The 17,691-nt window shown below is 37.3% G+C and overlaps 2 protein-coding genes across 3 annotated transcripts in view; both read left to right on the forward strand.

The window, feature by feature from the left end:
• Positions 1-17,691, forward strand: part of ATP10A (ATPase phospholipid transporting 10A (putative)) — a 1,517,068-nt gene that overhangs the window by 1,494,191 nt on the left and 5,186 nt on the right. The window contains exons 18-19 of the mRNA XM_044073977.1: positions 5,184-5,264; positions 5,355-5,459. Coding sequence (XP_043929912.1) covers positions 5,184-5,264; positions 5,355-5,459 — 186 coding nt within the window. The remainder of the gene's footprint in view (positions 1-5,183; positions 5,265-5,354; positions 5,460-17,691) is intronic.
• ACP7 (acid phosphatase 7, tartrate resistant (putative)) overlaps positions 1-17,691 on the forward strand; it is a 1,845,593-nt gene that overhangs the window by 226,333 nt on the left and 1,601,569 nt on the right. The gene's annotated exons all lie outside the window — the stretch shown is intronic.

Genomic DNA, 17,691 nt, shown 5'->3' on the forward strand with positions numbered 1-17,691 from the left:
TCCAAGGAGGTGCAGGATGTCATCTTGGAGGCCAGAAGACCTTCTACTAGAAAGGCCTACTCCGCCAAATGGAAATGATTTTGTGCCTGGAATCAAGAAAAAGGACAGAATCCTTGGGTAATAAATTTACCTCAAATTTTACAGTACCTAGCTGAGATGTTAAACAATGGGCTTTCCTTCTCCATCAAGATCCACGCTTCAGCCATTTCTGCACAATACAACACAGATCCTTTATTCTCTCATCCTGTCTTAAGGCAGTTCCTCAGAGGGGCAAAGAATATAAAACCCCCAAGGAAACCACCAGTCCCTGCTTGGGACCTCAACTACGTATTGGAAAAGCTGACCCTTCCTCCCTTCGAGCCAGCTTCTTCATCAGAGTTACAGCACTTGTCATGGAAAACGGCATTTCTTCTGGCTATCACCTCAGCTCGCAGGGTTTCGGAGCTACAGGCCCTCATGGCTGTGCAACCATTCATCATTTTCCATCAGGACAGAGTTTCCTTACAAACAAACCCTACCTTTATGCCAAAGGTAGCTTCCAGTGTAGCTTTGAATCAGACTCTCCACTTGCCTACCTTTTATCCTAATCCACAAAACAAAGGGGAAAGACTACTACATTCCTTGGACATTCACAGACAACTTCATTATTATTTGGACAGGAGAAAGCCTCAGGAAATCTGAGCAACTCTTTGTGTCCTATACTGCAGGTGCTCAAGGAAAGGCTATTTCCAAACAGACAATTTCAAAATGGATAGCCCACTGCATACGCTTTTGTTACTCATTTCATGTAAAAACTGTGCCTGCATGCAGCAGATCCCACTCCACCAGAGCCACAGCTACCTCTGCAGCCTTCCTCAGGGGGATCCCTACCAAGGATATTTTGGAAGCAGCCACCTGGAGTTCAGTGCACACTTTCTCCAAGCACTATCACCTCCCACTATACTCTAAATCTAGAGCGGGCTTTGCCACAGCAGTCCTGCAGGGCACCCTAGCCCCTCCTAGTTCCACTTAGTGCCTACCACCCTTACTTAGCTTTGGGATTCTACCCATCTGTTATGACTGCAGCTGTATGCACGATGAACATAGTACAGTTTTGTACCTACCATAAATGTAGATGTTCGAGTGCTCATACAGCTGCAGTCCAGGTTTCCCTCCCTCCAACCCCTCTTAGGACAGGCCTTATGACAAACCCTTTTCATATAACCTTTTGGGGTATTCTTTTATGGTGTATTTGCTTGCAACTACTGTTTTTGATTTATCAACATTGCATTTTTGCATAACATTGTTTGCCTTCCTTCTGGGGGCACCTGACATCTGGGGCAAGAAAAACTGAAGAAAATGGCGTCGGCTGCCTCTTTTATACCCCTGCCACACTGACGTCAGGGAGGAAGCGACGACAACCGACGCTGGACCTAGACTTTGGAATTCGGCTGACCGAGGACCCGCCTGATGGCAGGATAACCCATCTGTTATGACTGCAGCTGTATGAGCACTCGAACATCTACATTTATGGTAGGTACAAAACTGTACTTTTGCCTTCCTTCTGGGGGCACCTGACATCTGGGCCAAGAAAAACTGAAGAAAATGGCATCGGCTGCCTCTTTTATACCCCTGCCGCACTGGCGTCAGGGAGGAAGCGACGACAACCGACGCCAGACCTAGACTTTGGAATTCGGCCGACCGAGGACCCGCCTGACGGCAGGATAAGCCATCTGTTATGACTGCAGCTGTATGAGCACTCGAACATCTACATTTATGGTAGGTACAAAACTGTACTTTTCATTGGAACCATTTTGTCAAAAAGTAGGGCAAAAAATACCCTTTTCCCTTTTGGACTTGACTTCATCAAATATCTTAAGGACCAAGTCCAGAGGATACCCCCTGTGGGTAAACATACATACAAGTTCACATTCAAGAAAAAAGTCATCTTTATTAACTAACCTCATCAGTCTAAATGCCTGACCTTTAACAATTCCCCCTCTTTTGAAAAAGATGTCAGGATGACAACTACTGCAATGTAATAAACTGTTTGAATATGTAGGTTTTCAAAATATACTACTAGTGAGTCTTCTATTAATGTCGTCCTTTTCGATAGTGACATCCAGATAGCTAATAACAGTACAACTATAAACACGTGTAAAACATAAAAAAACTACTGTTATTTAGAAAAGCAATAAACCAATCAATACCTTACTCTGGTGCTTGCCATAAAATAAAGATCCCATCCAAAAAAACGACAAATAAATTTCATGGGGGGATTTATGTCACCAAAATAGGGGAATAAGATCTACCTTTCCCATTGAAGCATAACAATGTTTGCAAAAGTGTGGGTGCAAGATGCACCCATGTCAACACCCTTCTTTTGTCAAAAGTATTGCTCATCCAGAAAAATAAAATGTTTTGTAGATTGCTTCCTACCTCCCAGTGCATATATTTCTGTCATATTTTTTCAATCCGTACACAATGTTACAACAGTCATTCAAATAATTTTCCATGTCTCTCTGCAAAATTTCAACTGCTCTAGACTGTATGTTTAGCTTTCTTTTCAGTTGGAAATTAAAATAATTTTGTCATGGAGCAAAATCTTTCTCCTGAAAATGGATAACTGTGCTGCTAACTCCACAGGCTCAAACCTTTTCTCCAAATGTTGGTAATTGTAAATATTTTTTCATCAAGCAAGGATTTTTATACTAAAAAACCCAGAGGTTTTACTAATGTGTCCCAGGTAGTACACATGTCCAGTTTGCATTGGCTTTTGCTCTTATCTACTGGTCTCGTGGATAAGCATGTAACATTCTGGTTTACCATATTCCTTTCCTGAGCCATCACTGAGACAGAACAGTGAGTCATTCGATTGCTTCCTGTTTTTTTTTCTTCTTTTTCGCACAGACTTGCACCACTGAGCTGTTGTTTGGGCCCTGTTCTTGCAACATTGCAACCCCTGCATACTCTGCTTACTGCTGCAATATTTCTAAATGAGCTAAAAGCCCCCCCAGACTCAAAATCTGCACATTCTGAATTGGAATTATCTCCTCCAGCTACTTTGGATCACGACACTGCAGTCGTGTCATTTAGTTTGGATTACTCTGTCCATCCATTTGCAGTTCTCAAGGCCACCACTCTGCAGCCCATTTATGATTGTAGTCTGTTGTTGCCCCTCTTCTGTCTCATTATTGACTTTGATCTCATCTCCTCCAACTGCGCAAGTCATTGTCTTTGCATTGGGTCCATTCCCTGCCATTCTTCTACCAGAATATGCTCTACAGCACTGCCTGTGGAAGAGTAGGGAATTGCTCCAGTGCCCTAGCTTAATTGCTTGTAGTCTGTATGAGTACTACCTCAAATCTCCACTGAAAACAGGCTGCGAGTCTAGTGGGAATAACCCAGTCAGCAAAGCATACATAAATATAGAAATAAACAACAAATATGTCTTAAGATCTTTGAGAGGGCAGCAATGTAAAATTAAGATAAGCAAGCAGGAGAAATGGGATTTTAGCATATTAAAGTACAAGTCATCAGGCATTCGAATTCAAACAACAAACCAATGTGAAGCGTAAAAGCTACACTCTGAGGACCTAGGGAAGTTTATGAAAGAACAATGCTAATTCACTGCTCAGTCCAAAGTAGAAACATTTAGACATAAACCCAAAATCAATTTTTTTTTCAAGGATTGCTTGGGCTTCTTTTGGTCAGATAGTTGGTATTTTCATTCCTGCCAAGAGAAACTAAGTTTTACAGGAAAACAATCATTTAAAAATGAAGTAGTTGACAAAACAGTGACCCTTTCTATGAGTCTGTTTATATTCTATCGGATTGTTAGAGGAAACCTTTAGAGAGAGAGAGAGAGAAAGTTCAATGTTCTTGTCAAAAATATAATGCTGTAATGTGACCATTTCCTCTGTAAGACACTAGATGTCCTTTGCCTCATTCCATCCACATTTACAAGGCCTGTTGTTTTTATCCTTGCTATTACTGGTTAGGAAACAAATGGTGGGGGACCATATGACAGAGGGATTTCAAGTTTTATGGGTAATGATAGAAAAACTAAGCCGGTTAAGATGTTGAAGAATTTTGGATTGTATTTAGACATTATATCATTCGTCAGTTACAATGCATACAGCCATCATACAGTCCTGTAAATAGGGGACTTCCCATACATGTCAAGCAGAGCACCTCACTGACCCTCTTCAAGAGAAATCTTGATGAGTGGATGGGAAATAGAAAATTCACCCTGGGAATAACACCAGTGGCTCTACTCGACAGAGGCACTGGGAACTATGGTCAGGTGGCACAATGCCAGGGTACTCCTGTGGTTAGGCTTGTAAAGGCCCCAGTGCCATTAGCCTAGTACACACCTATGAACCTGTAAGAGTTGTAGATTAAAGGTGATTTTTCCCCTATTTACAGGACTGTATGATGGATTAAGAGTTTTTTTTCATGTTTATGAATTGCGGTATCAGTATGTGTTGTAACTGAAGAATGATGATGTCCGTTGGCTTATGGCCTCATACCCTCCTCTGATCAACATTTACCTTCCCTATCCTTTTTCTGTTTTATTGTTATTCATCTAGTAAAGACAGTTTCAAGAATAAAAATGTTTCTTGTGTTAATAAATGGTGAGTTTTTTTTTTTTTTTTTTAACTATTTTGTTGTAGTGATAAAAATGGACTCTGTTTATGCCATAATCTGTGCCACAGAAATGTCAAAAAGACAGTAAGACATAACTTGTCAGTATACAATAAACAGAGTAACACAGAAGTTACCAGCCCTGCAAGAACATTATTTGAGAGCTTTTAACTAGATTAAGTTAGTGACCAGGTTTCCCAGAATCTAACAGCAGCAACAACTCTTGCCTTACAGCTATCTATAGTAAGTCAGAATGTTTCAGCAATAGTTAGCTACAGCTGTACCCTTATCAGTGCTGCATCCCCAAAATACAAATTTAAGAAACAACATTCATTACAGAAATAAAGAAGTTAAGGACTAATTCTGTAAATTTAGTAAGTTACTTTGAAGTTTGTATCATGGTAATATGATGGCATGTCCCAGATGTCACTACTGTGCCCTGAAATCATCAATCTCGTGCTTTGTTATACATTGCTTTACAATCACAGTTGTTTATAATGTTCTCTTGTTTAATAATTCTCTTATCGATTTCTAAACTTGTTTTTCTATTTTATTAGGAATATAAGCCATATATGTTCTGGATGAACATGCTTGATGCCTTCTACCAAAGCCTGGTCTGTTTTTTCATTCCATATTTTGTAAGTTGCTCCAGATGAAGATATAAGATGATATGTTTACGCAAAGTATTCTTTCCCCTGTGGATAATTGTGTGCTTTTTGTTTGTACAGGCTTATTATGATTCAGATGTTGATATCTTCACATGGGGAACACCTGTCACAGCCCTCACACTGCTAACTATCTTGATGCATTTAGGCATTGAAACCAAAACCTGGGTAAGAAGACTTGTATCTGCTGTATTACATTTTGCAGTGTAAAACATAAGTAACATGCTTCATGACTCATTGCTCTGCAGTTATGTTCCTGAGTCTGCACGGTATTTAGGTAGAACATGTAAGCCAGCTAATAATTCCTTGGGGGTAGTTAGTAAGACAAAGTCTAGAAGTATGTGCATGATCTGTGTTGGGTTTAGCAGAGGATGACAGAATATTGAAGAACATCTTACAGAACACCAATGTACCACGAACTTCAAGAAAAACAACGAATCAGTGAAAATCACACTTTATTTTCTCTCTCTAGCGCCTCGGCTCACCAAAAAGCCTTCAAGGAGTAACAAATCACATAAATCCAAAGAATATATAGCACTACCAAAGTCAATTATTCAATTAAAATATTCAATTAAATAAAAAAACTCATTATGTACTTAAAAAAACAGCGTATTAAATCAAACTTTTCCAACAGCATTCAGTATTTAACCCTACAGGACTCAATGTATTATATTTTAGAATAAAAATCATTTCTTTCTTTAAGAGAACATTTCTTATTCTACTCTCACTAGATTCATTTATAATAATCTGCTCTAAAATAGTAACCTTCAGACTATCACATTCCCCATTATGAAACTCAATAAAATGTCGAGCTAAAGGGCTTTCTATTTTATTTACTCTTATGTCCCTTAAATGCTCTAAAATTCTAACTTTAAACATTCTTTTAGTTTGACCCACATAAAACTTGTCACAATTACATTGAATAGCATATATTACATACTCCGTTGTGCAATTAAAATAACCATTAGGTTTAAAGCCATTTCCATTAATATAAGGAAAAAAAAATTTTACGAAAGGACAAACTTTACATTTTCCACATGGTACTGTTCCCTTAACACCAGTTTGTTCATATATTTTCTCCCCCGGTCTAATAAATTTCGTATGCACTACCATGTCTTTTATATTTCTGCCTCTTTTGTAGGCAAAATTCGATTTCTTCTTTGTTAAATCATTAAGTTCTCTCTAGTTTTGTAAGAATTTCCAAAAATGTAAAATACATTTCTTAATATTTTCACTATATATATTAAATGTAGAGACCATAAAAATCACTTCTACTTGTTTTTTATTGCTCCTATTATTATTTTTTTTTTTCCAACATGTTAATTCCCTCATATCTTTTATCAAATATTTTATTTATACTCAAATTAACTAATTGTCTATCATATTGCCTTCTTATAAACATATCTGTAGAATTCTTTATTTCATTTAAAAATCTTTTTCATCATTACAGATACGAGATAGCCTTAAGAATTCTCTATAAGGTAAGGCTTCCAGGGTATGCCTTGGATGACAACTTGTGTCCATTAAAAATTCATTCAGGCAATCAAATTTCCTATGTATACCTGTAACTATAGGTTTACCTATAACACCCTTTAAATTAATATCCAAAAAGGAGACATTCTCACCACATTGCATACCATCAAACATTATATTAAACCTATTCATTTGTATATCTTGTACAAATTTCTCAACTTCAGATTTACCTCCCTCACACAAAAAAATTAAATCATCAATAAATCTAAAATAATATATAACATAATTTTTAACAAATAAATGAGTATAAATATATTCGAATTCCACCAATCCCATAAAAATATTAGCATACATGGGTGCAAATGCAGCACCCATGGCTGTACCTTGGATTTGGTGGAAAATCTTATCAAAATAAAAATAATTATTCTCCAGACAAAATTTCACTAAATCTAAAATATAATGTGTCAATGGTGAGTCACCCATCTGTTTATATAAAGCTTCTATTCCAAAAGAATTTTTAATATTAGTGTATAGGCTTTTAACATCTAATGTCAGCCAATACATATTTTTATTCCAAATCACATTTTTAATTCTATTCAAAAAATCAAAAGAATCCTGTATATAAGAAGGAAGTTTCTGGACCTTCTTCAAAAGAACTTGATGTAAAACCACCCCTAAGTTATGTAAAAAAATAATTACTTGCCGAAACAATCGGTCTACCCGGGGGATTAATCATGTCCTTATGGATTTTAGGTAGACAATAGAAATAGGCTGGACTACAATCTTGAATATTCAGCTTATTTTCAACATCAACATCCAACCAATAACCTAATCTCAAGCCTCTTTGTATTAAATTCAAATAATTTTCCTTGACTACTTTTATTGCCTCATCTGAAGCTTCACAATATATAGACTCATCGTCCAATAAATCTGTACACATTTTATAATATTGAGTATAATGCATAATGACAATTTTGTTACCTTTGTCAGAGGGCTTCACTATTAAATCACATTGTTTTGAAAAATTCATTAATTCCTTCCATTCATTTTTGGATAAATTAAAACTTACATTTCTGTTATTTAGATTATCTATTAATGCATCAAGTTCAAAGCCTACCATCACTTGAAAGTTTTTTATTCCTTCATGTAACAAAGGAGGCATAAATTTATTATTTGTACTAATTGCAGAGGTATCTATAGTGCAATATGCATTCAATTCACTAAAACAAGATAAAAATTAATCATTCAATGAATTATTATTAACTTCTAATGAATTCGTATCTGAGCTTAGTGAGTTATTAAACAAATCACTTGGCTCTGCATTTTTAACAACAATACAATTAAAATAATACCACAAGTGTAATTTATGAACAAACCTAAATAACTCTATTTTACACTCATACTTTTTCGGTAAGACTGTAGGCACAAATTTAAGCCCATGATTTAAGTCTATGACAGAATATTGTTTGATTTGAGTAATCTGAGCTTGGGAAGCAGGAAGGACTGATATTATGTCTTTCTTGTTGGGGTTTTGCATTGTCCAGTGCATTTTTGACTATGCTAATATGGTGGGACAACAGTAACTGGTGCATATTTGTTCCAGATGACATGATTTTATTTCTTCTTCTGTAATGTGCTTTAAGACACTTGCGAGGCCCAATTCTATGGGAGGAGCTCCTTGTTAAGCCAACTTCTTTGATAAATAGTGGCAAAATTATATGATCCTGTACTGTGTCCTACTTAACACCTGCCAAAGTCAGTGGGTGGGTGGGATTTTAGAAAACAGAATTTACCACATTGGATTTCACATACTCTAAGCTTAATCCATAATGAATTTCACCCTTTGTTTTGCATGTTGTTACTGATTAAGTTGTATGGCTAAACATTACCTGTTCCCCTCCCTTTGTTTAAACATGAAGTCTCATTTAATAGTCAAAATACAGAAGATCTTAGTCTTCATTCTAGGACTTCCATAATGTCAATACTGAGTACATAATCAGCAAATATAGACACTTAATCCAAATATAGACACTTAATGAGAACAGGAACTGTTCAGCTTAGAGCTAGCATCCGAGAGATAAGTAGTATAAATTATTATTTTACTGGTGATTCCTTAGCTTTATCTTGATAATCCTGTCTCTGTGTATATATCCTGACTCCTACTAAGCAAATTACATTTAAAATTTGAATATTTGTGTGGAAAAAATAAAAACCATAATGTGAGAATTTCTGTTTTGGACCTATTAATATCTCATTTATTGGGGTCAAGACTGCTCACATCTTCATGTAATTTTCATTAAGCAGGTGAAGCTAAACTTGACTCTTGCCATCAGCCATTTTGTTGGATATATATATACTTTCCTTGATAAACTTTCTCTAACCTTGATTTCAATCAATGAGACTTTTGTTAATTACATTTCTGAGTTGGTAAGCTAGCAAACTGTTAAAAGTACTGATTTTGCCACTTTGATTTAACCGCAAAAAAGTTAGAAATACGTGGAAGTGATTCCGCTAAGAGAGTGTTTTGCAGCTCATAAGTCTTCATTTTGAGTGTTTTTGAGATTCTTTTAATACTGTTAGCTTCACATGTGTTTTACTTTGTTTAGTATGATGTATTCCATCACTGGTTAGAAATGCCAGAGATGTTATTTAATTAAATAAAGGTCTTCACGAGTTTATAATTAAATCAAGAGTTTATAATTAGATCCTGCAATTTGTGGTCATAGCTAACCTCTTTAAAGTAGCCTGTTCAGGACATATGGACAGAAAAGGCCACTTTAAACCTGAATTCACTTCATTCATTCATGTTTTTCTGTAGGAAAGGAAAAGTTGGTGCATACCTGAGATTCATTTTTTCTGATTGCTAAAATGCTTCTGTTTAGAGAATGATAGTACAGTTCTTGTAATAAATGATTTGCCTTGCCTCTTTAAGGAGCACTGTCTGATGCAACTATCACCAAAGCTCAATCCATATGCAAATTACTTTCCTGTTTAACAGAAGTCCACATTTTCCCTAGGGATAACTTTAAAGTCAAACCAGGAGCGGGTGTGGCTGTACTGTCTTATTGACTATAAAGTAACTTTCTTCATTTTTCTGTGTCTTCCTGTATTAATATGTTGTAGTACATTTATTTGTTTATTTCATTTATTTCACTTGTAGTAAGTGACTGCATGTTTTCTCCTGTTTTCAAATTATGCCATTTGTGACGGTCAGCATCTTGTCTGTGGATATTACCTCACAAGACAGTCAGTCCTTTTGGAATAATAACACACACAGCACCAGAGCCATTGCTAGCATCTGGTGCCGTTTCCCAGTCTGGTGCTGCTCAACTCTAAGTTGTTGAGCAAAGAGCAAAATAAGTTCATTCCTCAACTCTGGTACTCCAAGCCAGGTCCATTCTTAACAACCTGCACCCCTCAACCTTAAATTAAGGAGCAAAAAAAGGGGAGGGGGAGTTCTGAACTGATCCACATCAGTCTTTCTTCCTGATCTGCTCCCCTCAAAAATTTTTAAAAAGGTCCTACTGATCCTGCTGCAGAACTAAAAAAAATGTTCTTCCTACTTTTAGCAACAATTTCTGTTAGTCACAGTAGGTTTAAATCAAGTTTAATTGTAGGAATTACTTTAACTTAGCAGGGGGAACTGAAATAATAATAGTTAAAATGTATTTCAGTGTAGCACTGGCTTCTGCTCCAGTTGATGAGTTTTGATTTCTTTTTTCAGTTTGCAGAAACGCAGCAAGCATACCCTTCCCTGGTCTGACTCCTCACTTATTTCCACTGTGTTTTTTCCTTTAAAAGGAAGGTACAGTTTCAGTCACTCAGTCTCTCTCTTGCTCTCTAAACTTAAATTTACTTGATCACCCCTCTTGAGCCCTGATTGCTCCCTAATCCTAAAAGTCTACCCCCCCCCAAACCCTAAACTCCTCTGCTCTTGTTGCTGCTCCTTGACTGCAAGCTCCCTCCTGGTCTCTAAGCCTAAAAGTCCCTCCTGACTTGTGCTTGAACATCTAAGCTACACTCCCACTCACTCAGATTAGTTTGGTCAAATATGAATGTTATGTTCAGGCAAGATGTGACAGTTTAATTCTCTCCACATGGCTGTCATATCTTGCCCAAATTCATTTTTCAAGTTTGAGTGCAAGCAGCAGTTAATACAAGCTACAAGACACACAACCCCTGGCTGCAAGGCAGTGGTCTTCAAGCTCCTGTGGTAGACCTATTCCCAGCAAGATCTTGTCAAGCTACTTTAATTCTGTTTATCATAAAATATTGTGACTTATCTTTATTTTGCTGTTATGCTTGACATTTTCAAACCCATTCAGAGGCTGATTGGAGATTATTATTTTTTTTCTAGATGTCATAACTTATTTTGCCAGTGTTTTTCATGGTGATCTTATGCACAAAAGATAACACTTTTAACCAAAATGTTTGGAAAACCTATTTCTAGCTGACTATGGTGCCCCCCCTATCTTTGAGCTTATTCATTTTAGCATATAGAAGAACTTATAGTGAGGATTAGGAAAAAGTTAAATGTGTGTCAACATATAGATATCAGAGCAACATTTAATCTGTTTGCTAATGACTGTGTCTCATTAGCTGAGGATGTGGATAAAGCCCTGTCCATGGTCTTAACGGTCTTCCAAAATGGTATCTCTGTTAGGCTGAAACTCGCATAAAACCAAGGTACTGAGAACTGGATGAGATGTAGCCAAAGGGAGGATAGGATCTTTTGTAGAAATTCTGACAACTATCTATTTAGGGTTGCAGTTAGTTGTTGAAAAAAGGGAGCATCGTTGAAAGAATCAATGCCATAAAAATAATCATTATATCTCACATGTTATAGGTAACATGGTATTTACCAGTTCCATATAATCACCCTGTTTTTACCAATTTACAACAATACTTTGAGGACTATGCTTTAGTGGATCAGACAGGGAAGATTTCTAAGAAACATCTTTTGGGAGATGTTTCCTCTGGTTGCTGAGGTATTCCTCCATTTACTGATGCTCAGTTTGGCATTTCATGTATCACAATGGATATAATCAAGGAAACAGCAACACAGCGTACACACAGATGGTAGCTCAAATGTGGAAGTTATCATGAGACCATTGAATATGGTTTGGCTAAATGGCTGTGGATGTGTAAAATCCTACTGCAAACATTATAAGACTTGTAGTGGGATAGTTCAGCACGTGAGTTTATTTGGAATGATAAAAAGAGTCACTAGGGAGATACTTGAAACTTAAAATTTGAAGGGAACTGGGTATCCATAAATGGGCCCAGTTATATAATGGTAATATTACGTGGTATTAGACTCTGGGTCCATTTTTATGTTTTTCAGAACTGATGCAGAATGTGATGATTCGTCAATAGCTCACTGATTGCCAGTTGCTCTCACTCTATAGCTGGTGTTTAAGGAAGGAGAAAAACCTCAGAAGCAGAGAGGAAATAGAGAAGTATTAGAAACAGAAGAGGAGGTGCAGTCTTCAAAGATCTGCCCCAGAACTGGAGTTTGGCAAGCATTAAGCAACATCAGTGGAGAGTGATTTGGGGTAATGTACTCCTCCTCCTTAAGAATTGGTCTTATATATGGACTTAACTTGTGGGACTGCCGCATCTTCGCTAACCTACTCCACCTAGATTATTTAGAGAAGGTGGGATAGCATAGTCTTAGTGCTGATGATATGGCATCAGCGAAGCTATTATCATCTGCTTGTTCTTTTTGTGTAAAAGAGCACATGCTAGATGGCAATAATGTGTGGTTTGATGGAATCAAACCTTTGGTAAGTCTATAAATTGGACATTGAAATTTTTAGGGATGGATATGCTCCCAGTAGAAAGCAATTGGACATGAAATTAATGTGTTACTTTGTTAATATCAACTATTCCCAAATTTCTTTTAGCCAAGAGTGGAGGACATCTGTAGGGAAGTTGTTGAATGAGGTACATACAAGTGTTCCTGTTTAATTAAGAGGATTGAAAGATATTTTAAACTAGAAGGTAGCTCTACCCTCCCATCTAGGTGGAAAACATTTTGACATGGTATTTAACTCCTTGGTGTAATGTGGGATAATGTAATGAGTTCTTTTGTGGGTTTCAAAGGAGGAGGTTAGTGAATTTTATATATCTGGTAACTCCTCTATTGTTTATTACTAGATGTAATTACAGTAGTGTTTAGCAATATTTGTTATGTTGTGAGCTGTTTTTTTTATTCGTAATCTTAATGATTTTTTTCAGATGGAACTGGAAGACATGCTGTCCAGTGATATACCATTTCAGTGATTATATGTTTTTATGCTATATTAATACTTATTTTAGTATAATAGGGAGATGTAATGTGTGGATTGTTTTGTATATCATGACACCTTGTGTGCATTGTTCTTATTATGAATTTCAGTAAAATATATATAGAATTCTCCTTCTTTGTGTTATGTATATGCGTGTATAAGTAATTAATTACACATTAGCACCAAACTATCCAGCTGTATTTGCAGTTTCATTATTTTATTGCTCAGATTTTATGTTTGCACATTATGTGCCCATTCTCCCTTCCATTTTGTATTCATTTAAAGTAAGATGCCTTCTGATAGTTGCTGATATTCATAGACAGCATTTTTCCCATTTCTTGCTTAGGCAGACCTCTCAACCAATCGGGGACAAATTTCAACAAAATCAGGGACAAGTCAAGAAAAAATCAGGGACACTTTTAAAATATTAATGCTATTAACTTGAAACATTGACAGAATCAAAGCATATGAATTAATACACATTTTTCTGAAGTAAAAGAAGTCTATAACTCTTAATTATTGTCATTATTCATTAAGTGTAATTCACCACCTTTCCTCCAAAAATCGCTAGTTTTAGGAGGGATTAAGAGGGACAGAGCTAAAACTTGAGTCAAAATCAGGGACATCCCTGAAAATCAGGGACAGTTGAGAGGTATGTGCTTAGGTGTAATCCATCTTTTGCTGTACAGATCTGTAGTGCCACAAAATTAATTCCACAAAGTACATATTTTAATTTCTCCACGTCCACTTCTTTTTTGATAAATTAAGGAACTGGTAGTGATATTTAGATTAAGATTTTATTTGATTCATTGTTTTTCTCAGTTTATTTCAATTTCTGGTTCATGAAAACTGCTGACATAATTGTTTGAAAGTTTGAAGAGACAGACAGATATTGTTTGAGTTGAGAGAAAATTCATTGAGAGGAATAATTCTGCAGTGAAACAGCGCATTCTGAGCAAGCTGTAGGAAATCAGCCAGACCTAGTCTGTTTTCGTGTATGCTGTTCTTTAAATTATTAGCAAGCCTCCCTGTACAGTCTGTACTGACTGTCTGTCTCTCCCTTATATATCTTGCTCCTATGATATTGTGTCAGCTACATGATTGTTACTGTGTTTATAAAAGGTGTATTACATGGCCAACTAACCATAAACTCCTCTACCCCATCTTAAGACTAATTAATGACTGACTGACTAAATCATTGATAGACAAGCAGACAAGAAGGTACAATCAGGCTGCTTGGTGTAAAGCTTTTCCAAAACATAAATAGGCCTGTATGATTAAGCATGTACAACAGACACTTAGTAGCACAATTAATTGTGATATACTTGACCTAGGAACCTTTTATTTCTCTGTGGTGTTTTTGCATATTTACTTGTGATAGCTTAGTGTTCCTACATTGAATAATATTGTTTAGAATACTTAACATTATAAAGTGCCCTACTAGACCTTTCCTTTCAACTTCCTCAGATATTTTAATTTTGTGAGCTATAATTTCTTTAATAAGCTGCGTGCCTGCCTTAGGTCTTGCAGATCAGTGTGCCTCTATTATAAACTAAGTCAATAAATGGTGGCTATCTGTGAAAGCTTCTCATTCTGGTTGCCCTTACTTTATCTAAGCTAAAGGGATTTCAAAAGTCCAGGTTTTCCATTGCTACGTATCTCATTTAGTTTCTTATAAATGTGTGCTATGCAACGTGTTTTTCTTGATTTTCCACTCTTGATGAAATGTATGTTTGCTAAACATATGTAGAACTGTTATGTTTAGTAACTAACAGACAAGCCAGATGTTATCAACATTTTGTCACTTGTCTTGCTTTAGAGCAAAGTGTCCCCCAGTGTTTTTCCCAGCAGTATGACCTCCCCTTCGCATTGTCTTTCTGCATCAAATTAACACAGATCTTTCAGGCTAACCAGAATTATGAGACCTCAATGTCTGCCTTAAGTAAAGTAGGTGTACAGAGGTATATCTGCTTTCATTTTAGTGTTGCCCACATTTTCTTCACCAAGCAGTGCATTTTTGCATTTTTTCCATAAGCTATATGGTTTCTCTTGATTTCATGAGCTACATTTCATATGAGACATGGAGTGATGGTTTAATATGTTGGGGCCTATACTAAGGAGCTGATGGTCTGAAGAGATGAAGGTATTCTGAGGGTCTGAAACTGAAAACAGTTTGACTGCTTTCAATATACTTTATGACCTCTTCAACAAATCCAAAATACTTCAGTATCTGTGGAGTAATATGTTAAATCTAATTTATAAACATTGCTTATATACAGTATCCGTTGTTTAGCATCAGTTTTGATTTAGATGGGGTCCATATTGAAATGTCAGCACTCGAAATACTGAAGGTCAACAAGCCAGAAAAAAAAACAGAAAGGAAAATATCAAATCTCAATAATTGCTGTTCTCCTTGCATTCATTTTTGCAGGGAGGCAAGCTCTTCCACAACTCCCCAAACTGATATACAGTATGTAACAACTCTAAGATAGCCATACCTTGAAGAAAAGGGAATATTCCAAGACCTGGCCATCTTAGACTTAGTATATGTAAGTCAATTTCTTTCAGCTATTCAGTCTCTATGTTTCAGGATTCACTTGAGTGGATCCCAACATTTCAAATGGCTACAGATTTGGACCAATATCACTGATGCACCTTCAAGTTACATTGGGAAAAGTAAAAGCAGTTGTACAGCAGAGATAGTCTGTGCATACCCTAAAAGGCAATGTTTTATACAGTATATCATTATAGAGTATTCAGCATGGTAACATAATGTGTAAGAATGCTGAAATGTTATTAACTGTTTCACATGTATATGTCTCAGCTGTCCCTGAATTTGCAAAATATCATTGATTTGCCTCATTTTTGCTCTGTCTGTCTGGTTAATCATTGAGGATTGCAGTCAGCCAGTCAATGTTAAACATTACATTTTCATATTACTACAGCTACTTCAGAAAATGCATGTTGCAAAAACTGATGTTCATCGTGTTACCCTGCTGCAGTCATCACACTTGGGTTATCCTGCTGTCAGGCGGTCCCGCAGTCGGCCCGAATTCCAAAGTCTTGGCCCGGCGTCTGTTGCTGTCGCTTCTTCCCTGATGTCAGTGCGCCAGGGGTATATAAGAGGCATCTGACGCCATTTTCTCCAGTCTTTCTTGCCGCGTGGTGCCCGAAGCAGAAGCAGTTCGCAAGTGCCGGTCGGCCGACACCTGAGATTTTCAATTTGAATTTCAGTCCGAAGTCTTCAGTAAAGCTAAGTACCCCATTGGGGAACATTTTCTTGCCTCAGTCCGATGTCAGAAAAAGTTAACAATTGCATTTTTTGTGGGAAGCAAATACCTCATAAGGACTTCCATTCCTATTGTATTCCTTGCCTAGGCCCAGACCACGACGTCACAGGTTGTCGGTTTTGCACTAGGTTTAATAAGCAAACTATCAAATGCCGTTTTGACTTTGCACGGCATTACTTTGGTAGGTAATTTAATTATATCATGCCGTCGGAGCAGCCGACAACTGCCATTCATAAAAAACGCAAGGATAAGGACAGGCAGCCTAGGAATAAGCCAGACATCGAGGCCTCAGCTGGGCCTGTCGCCGGTTCTCCTGTTTTCAGTGAGGCACCTACGCAGCCCCTGACGACCGCAGAGCTGGAACCCCAGACAGCTGCGGATTCCCAAGCGGAGTCTACTAGGCCGACGTAGCCGTCTACCGACACCGGAGCAGAACTAGACACCGGTGCAACGGCAACACCTTCGGTTGCAGAAGGTGTCTTCAGACCGACTACACTCACCATTAAATCTTATGCTAAACTTAAAACTCCTTTAAAACCAAAGAAAACTGTACATCAGTCTACAGTTCAAGGCCCCATGCCTAAGAAACAGATGCTTAAGATGGCTGAAGATTTGATTACCCTTATCAGGGGTTCCCATCCCCCTCCTGATAAAAGACCAAGACAAGAGGAGGATTATGCATCCTCTGACCAGGTTTCTCTCTCCTCAGATTCTTCTGAGGAACAGGATTACACTTTTCCACCTTATGAAGATTCTGATGCTGAAGACTCTATTCCCTCAGCATCTCCCCCTGAAGACTACTCCTTTGGGGAAACTTTACATACCATGAGCGAATATTTCCACTGGGAAGGCCAGGATTACTCAGATTCTAAGAAAAGGCTCCGAGAGTTCTTTTTACTACCCCAGCACAGACCTCCTGCTTTCCCTCCTGTTCTAGATATTGTGGATGATGTTTACTTGGAGTCTAGTTTAAATCCAGACTCTCTTCCTCCTGCTCCAGCCAAACCAGACAGATACTACAGAGTACCTGACTCACATAAATTCCTTTATAAAAGCCCTGTAGCTGACCCAGAAACAATTTCCCAGGGTCCTAAGGGAGCAAAAGCTTCTATGGCTAAAAATCCTGTGCCCTCTGAAAGGGATTCCAGAGCCCTAGATAGATGGGGAAAGAAAATATACATTGTATATTTTAAATTGCCAGTTTCACATGTTGAAATATCAACAATTCCTAATGTCTCAGTTAAAACAAAAAATGAGCGCACATTCAGAACTGCCTGAATTCAAGGAAATGCAGGATCTGTTGCATGCAGCTGAACAGGTGGGCAAACATACTTTACAATGCGGATT

Source organism: Protopterus annectens, chromosome 6.part0, assembly GCF_019279795.1.
Source record: "Protopterus annectens isolate FY-2018-M chromosome 6.part0, PAN1.0, whole genome shotgun sequence".
Lineage (NCBI taxonomy): Eukaryota > Metazoa > Chordata > Ceratodontiformes > Protopteridae > Protopterus > Protopterus annectens.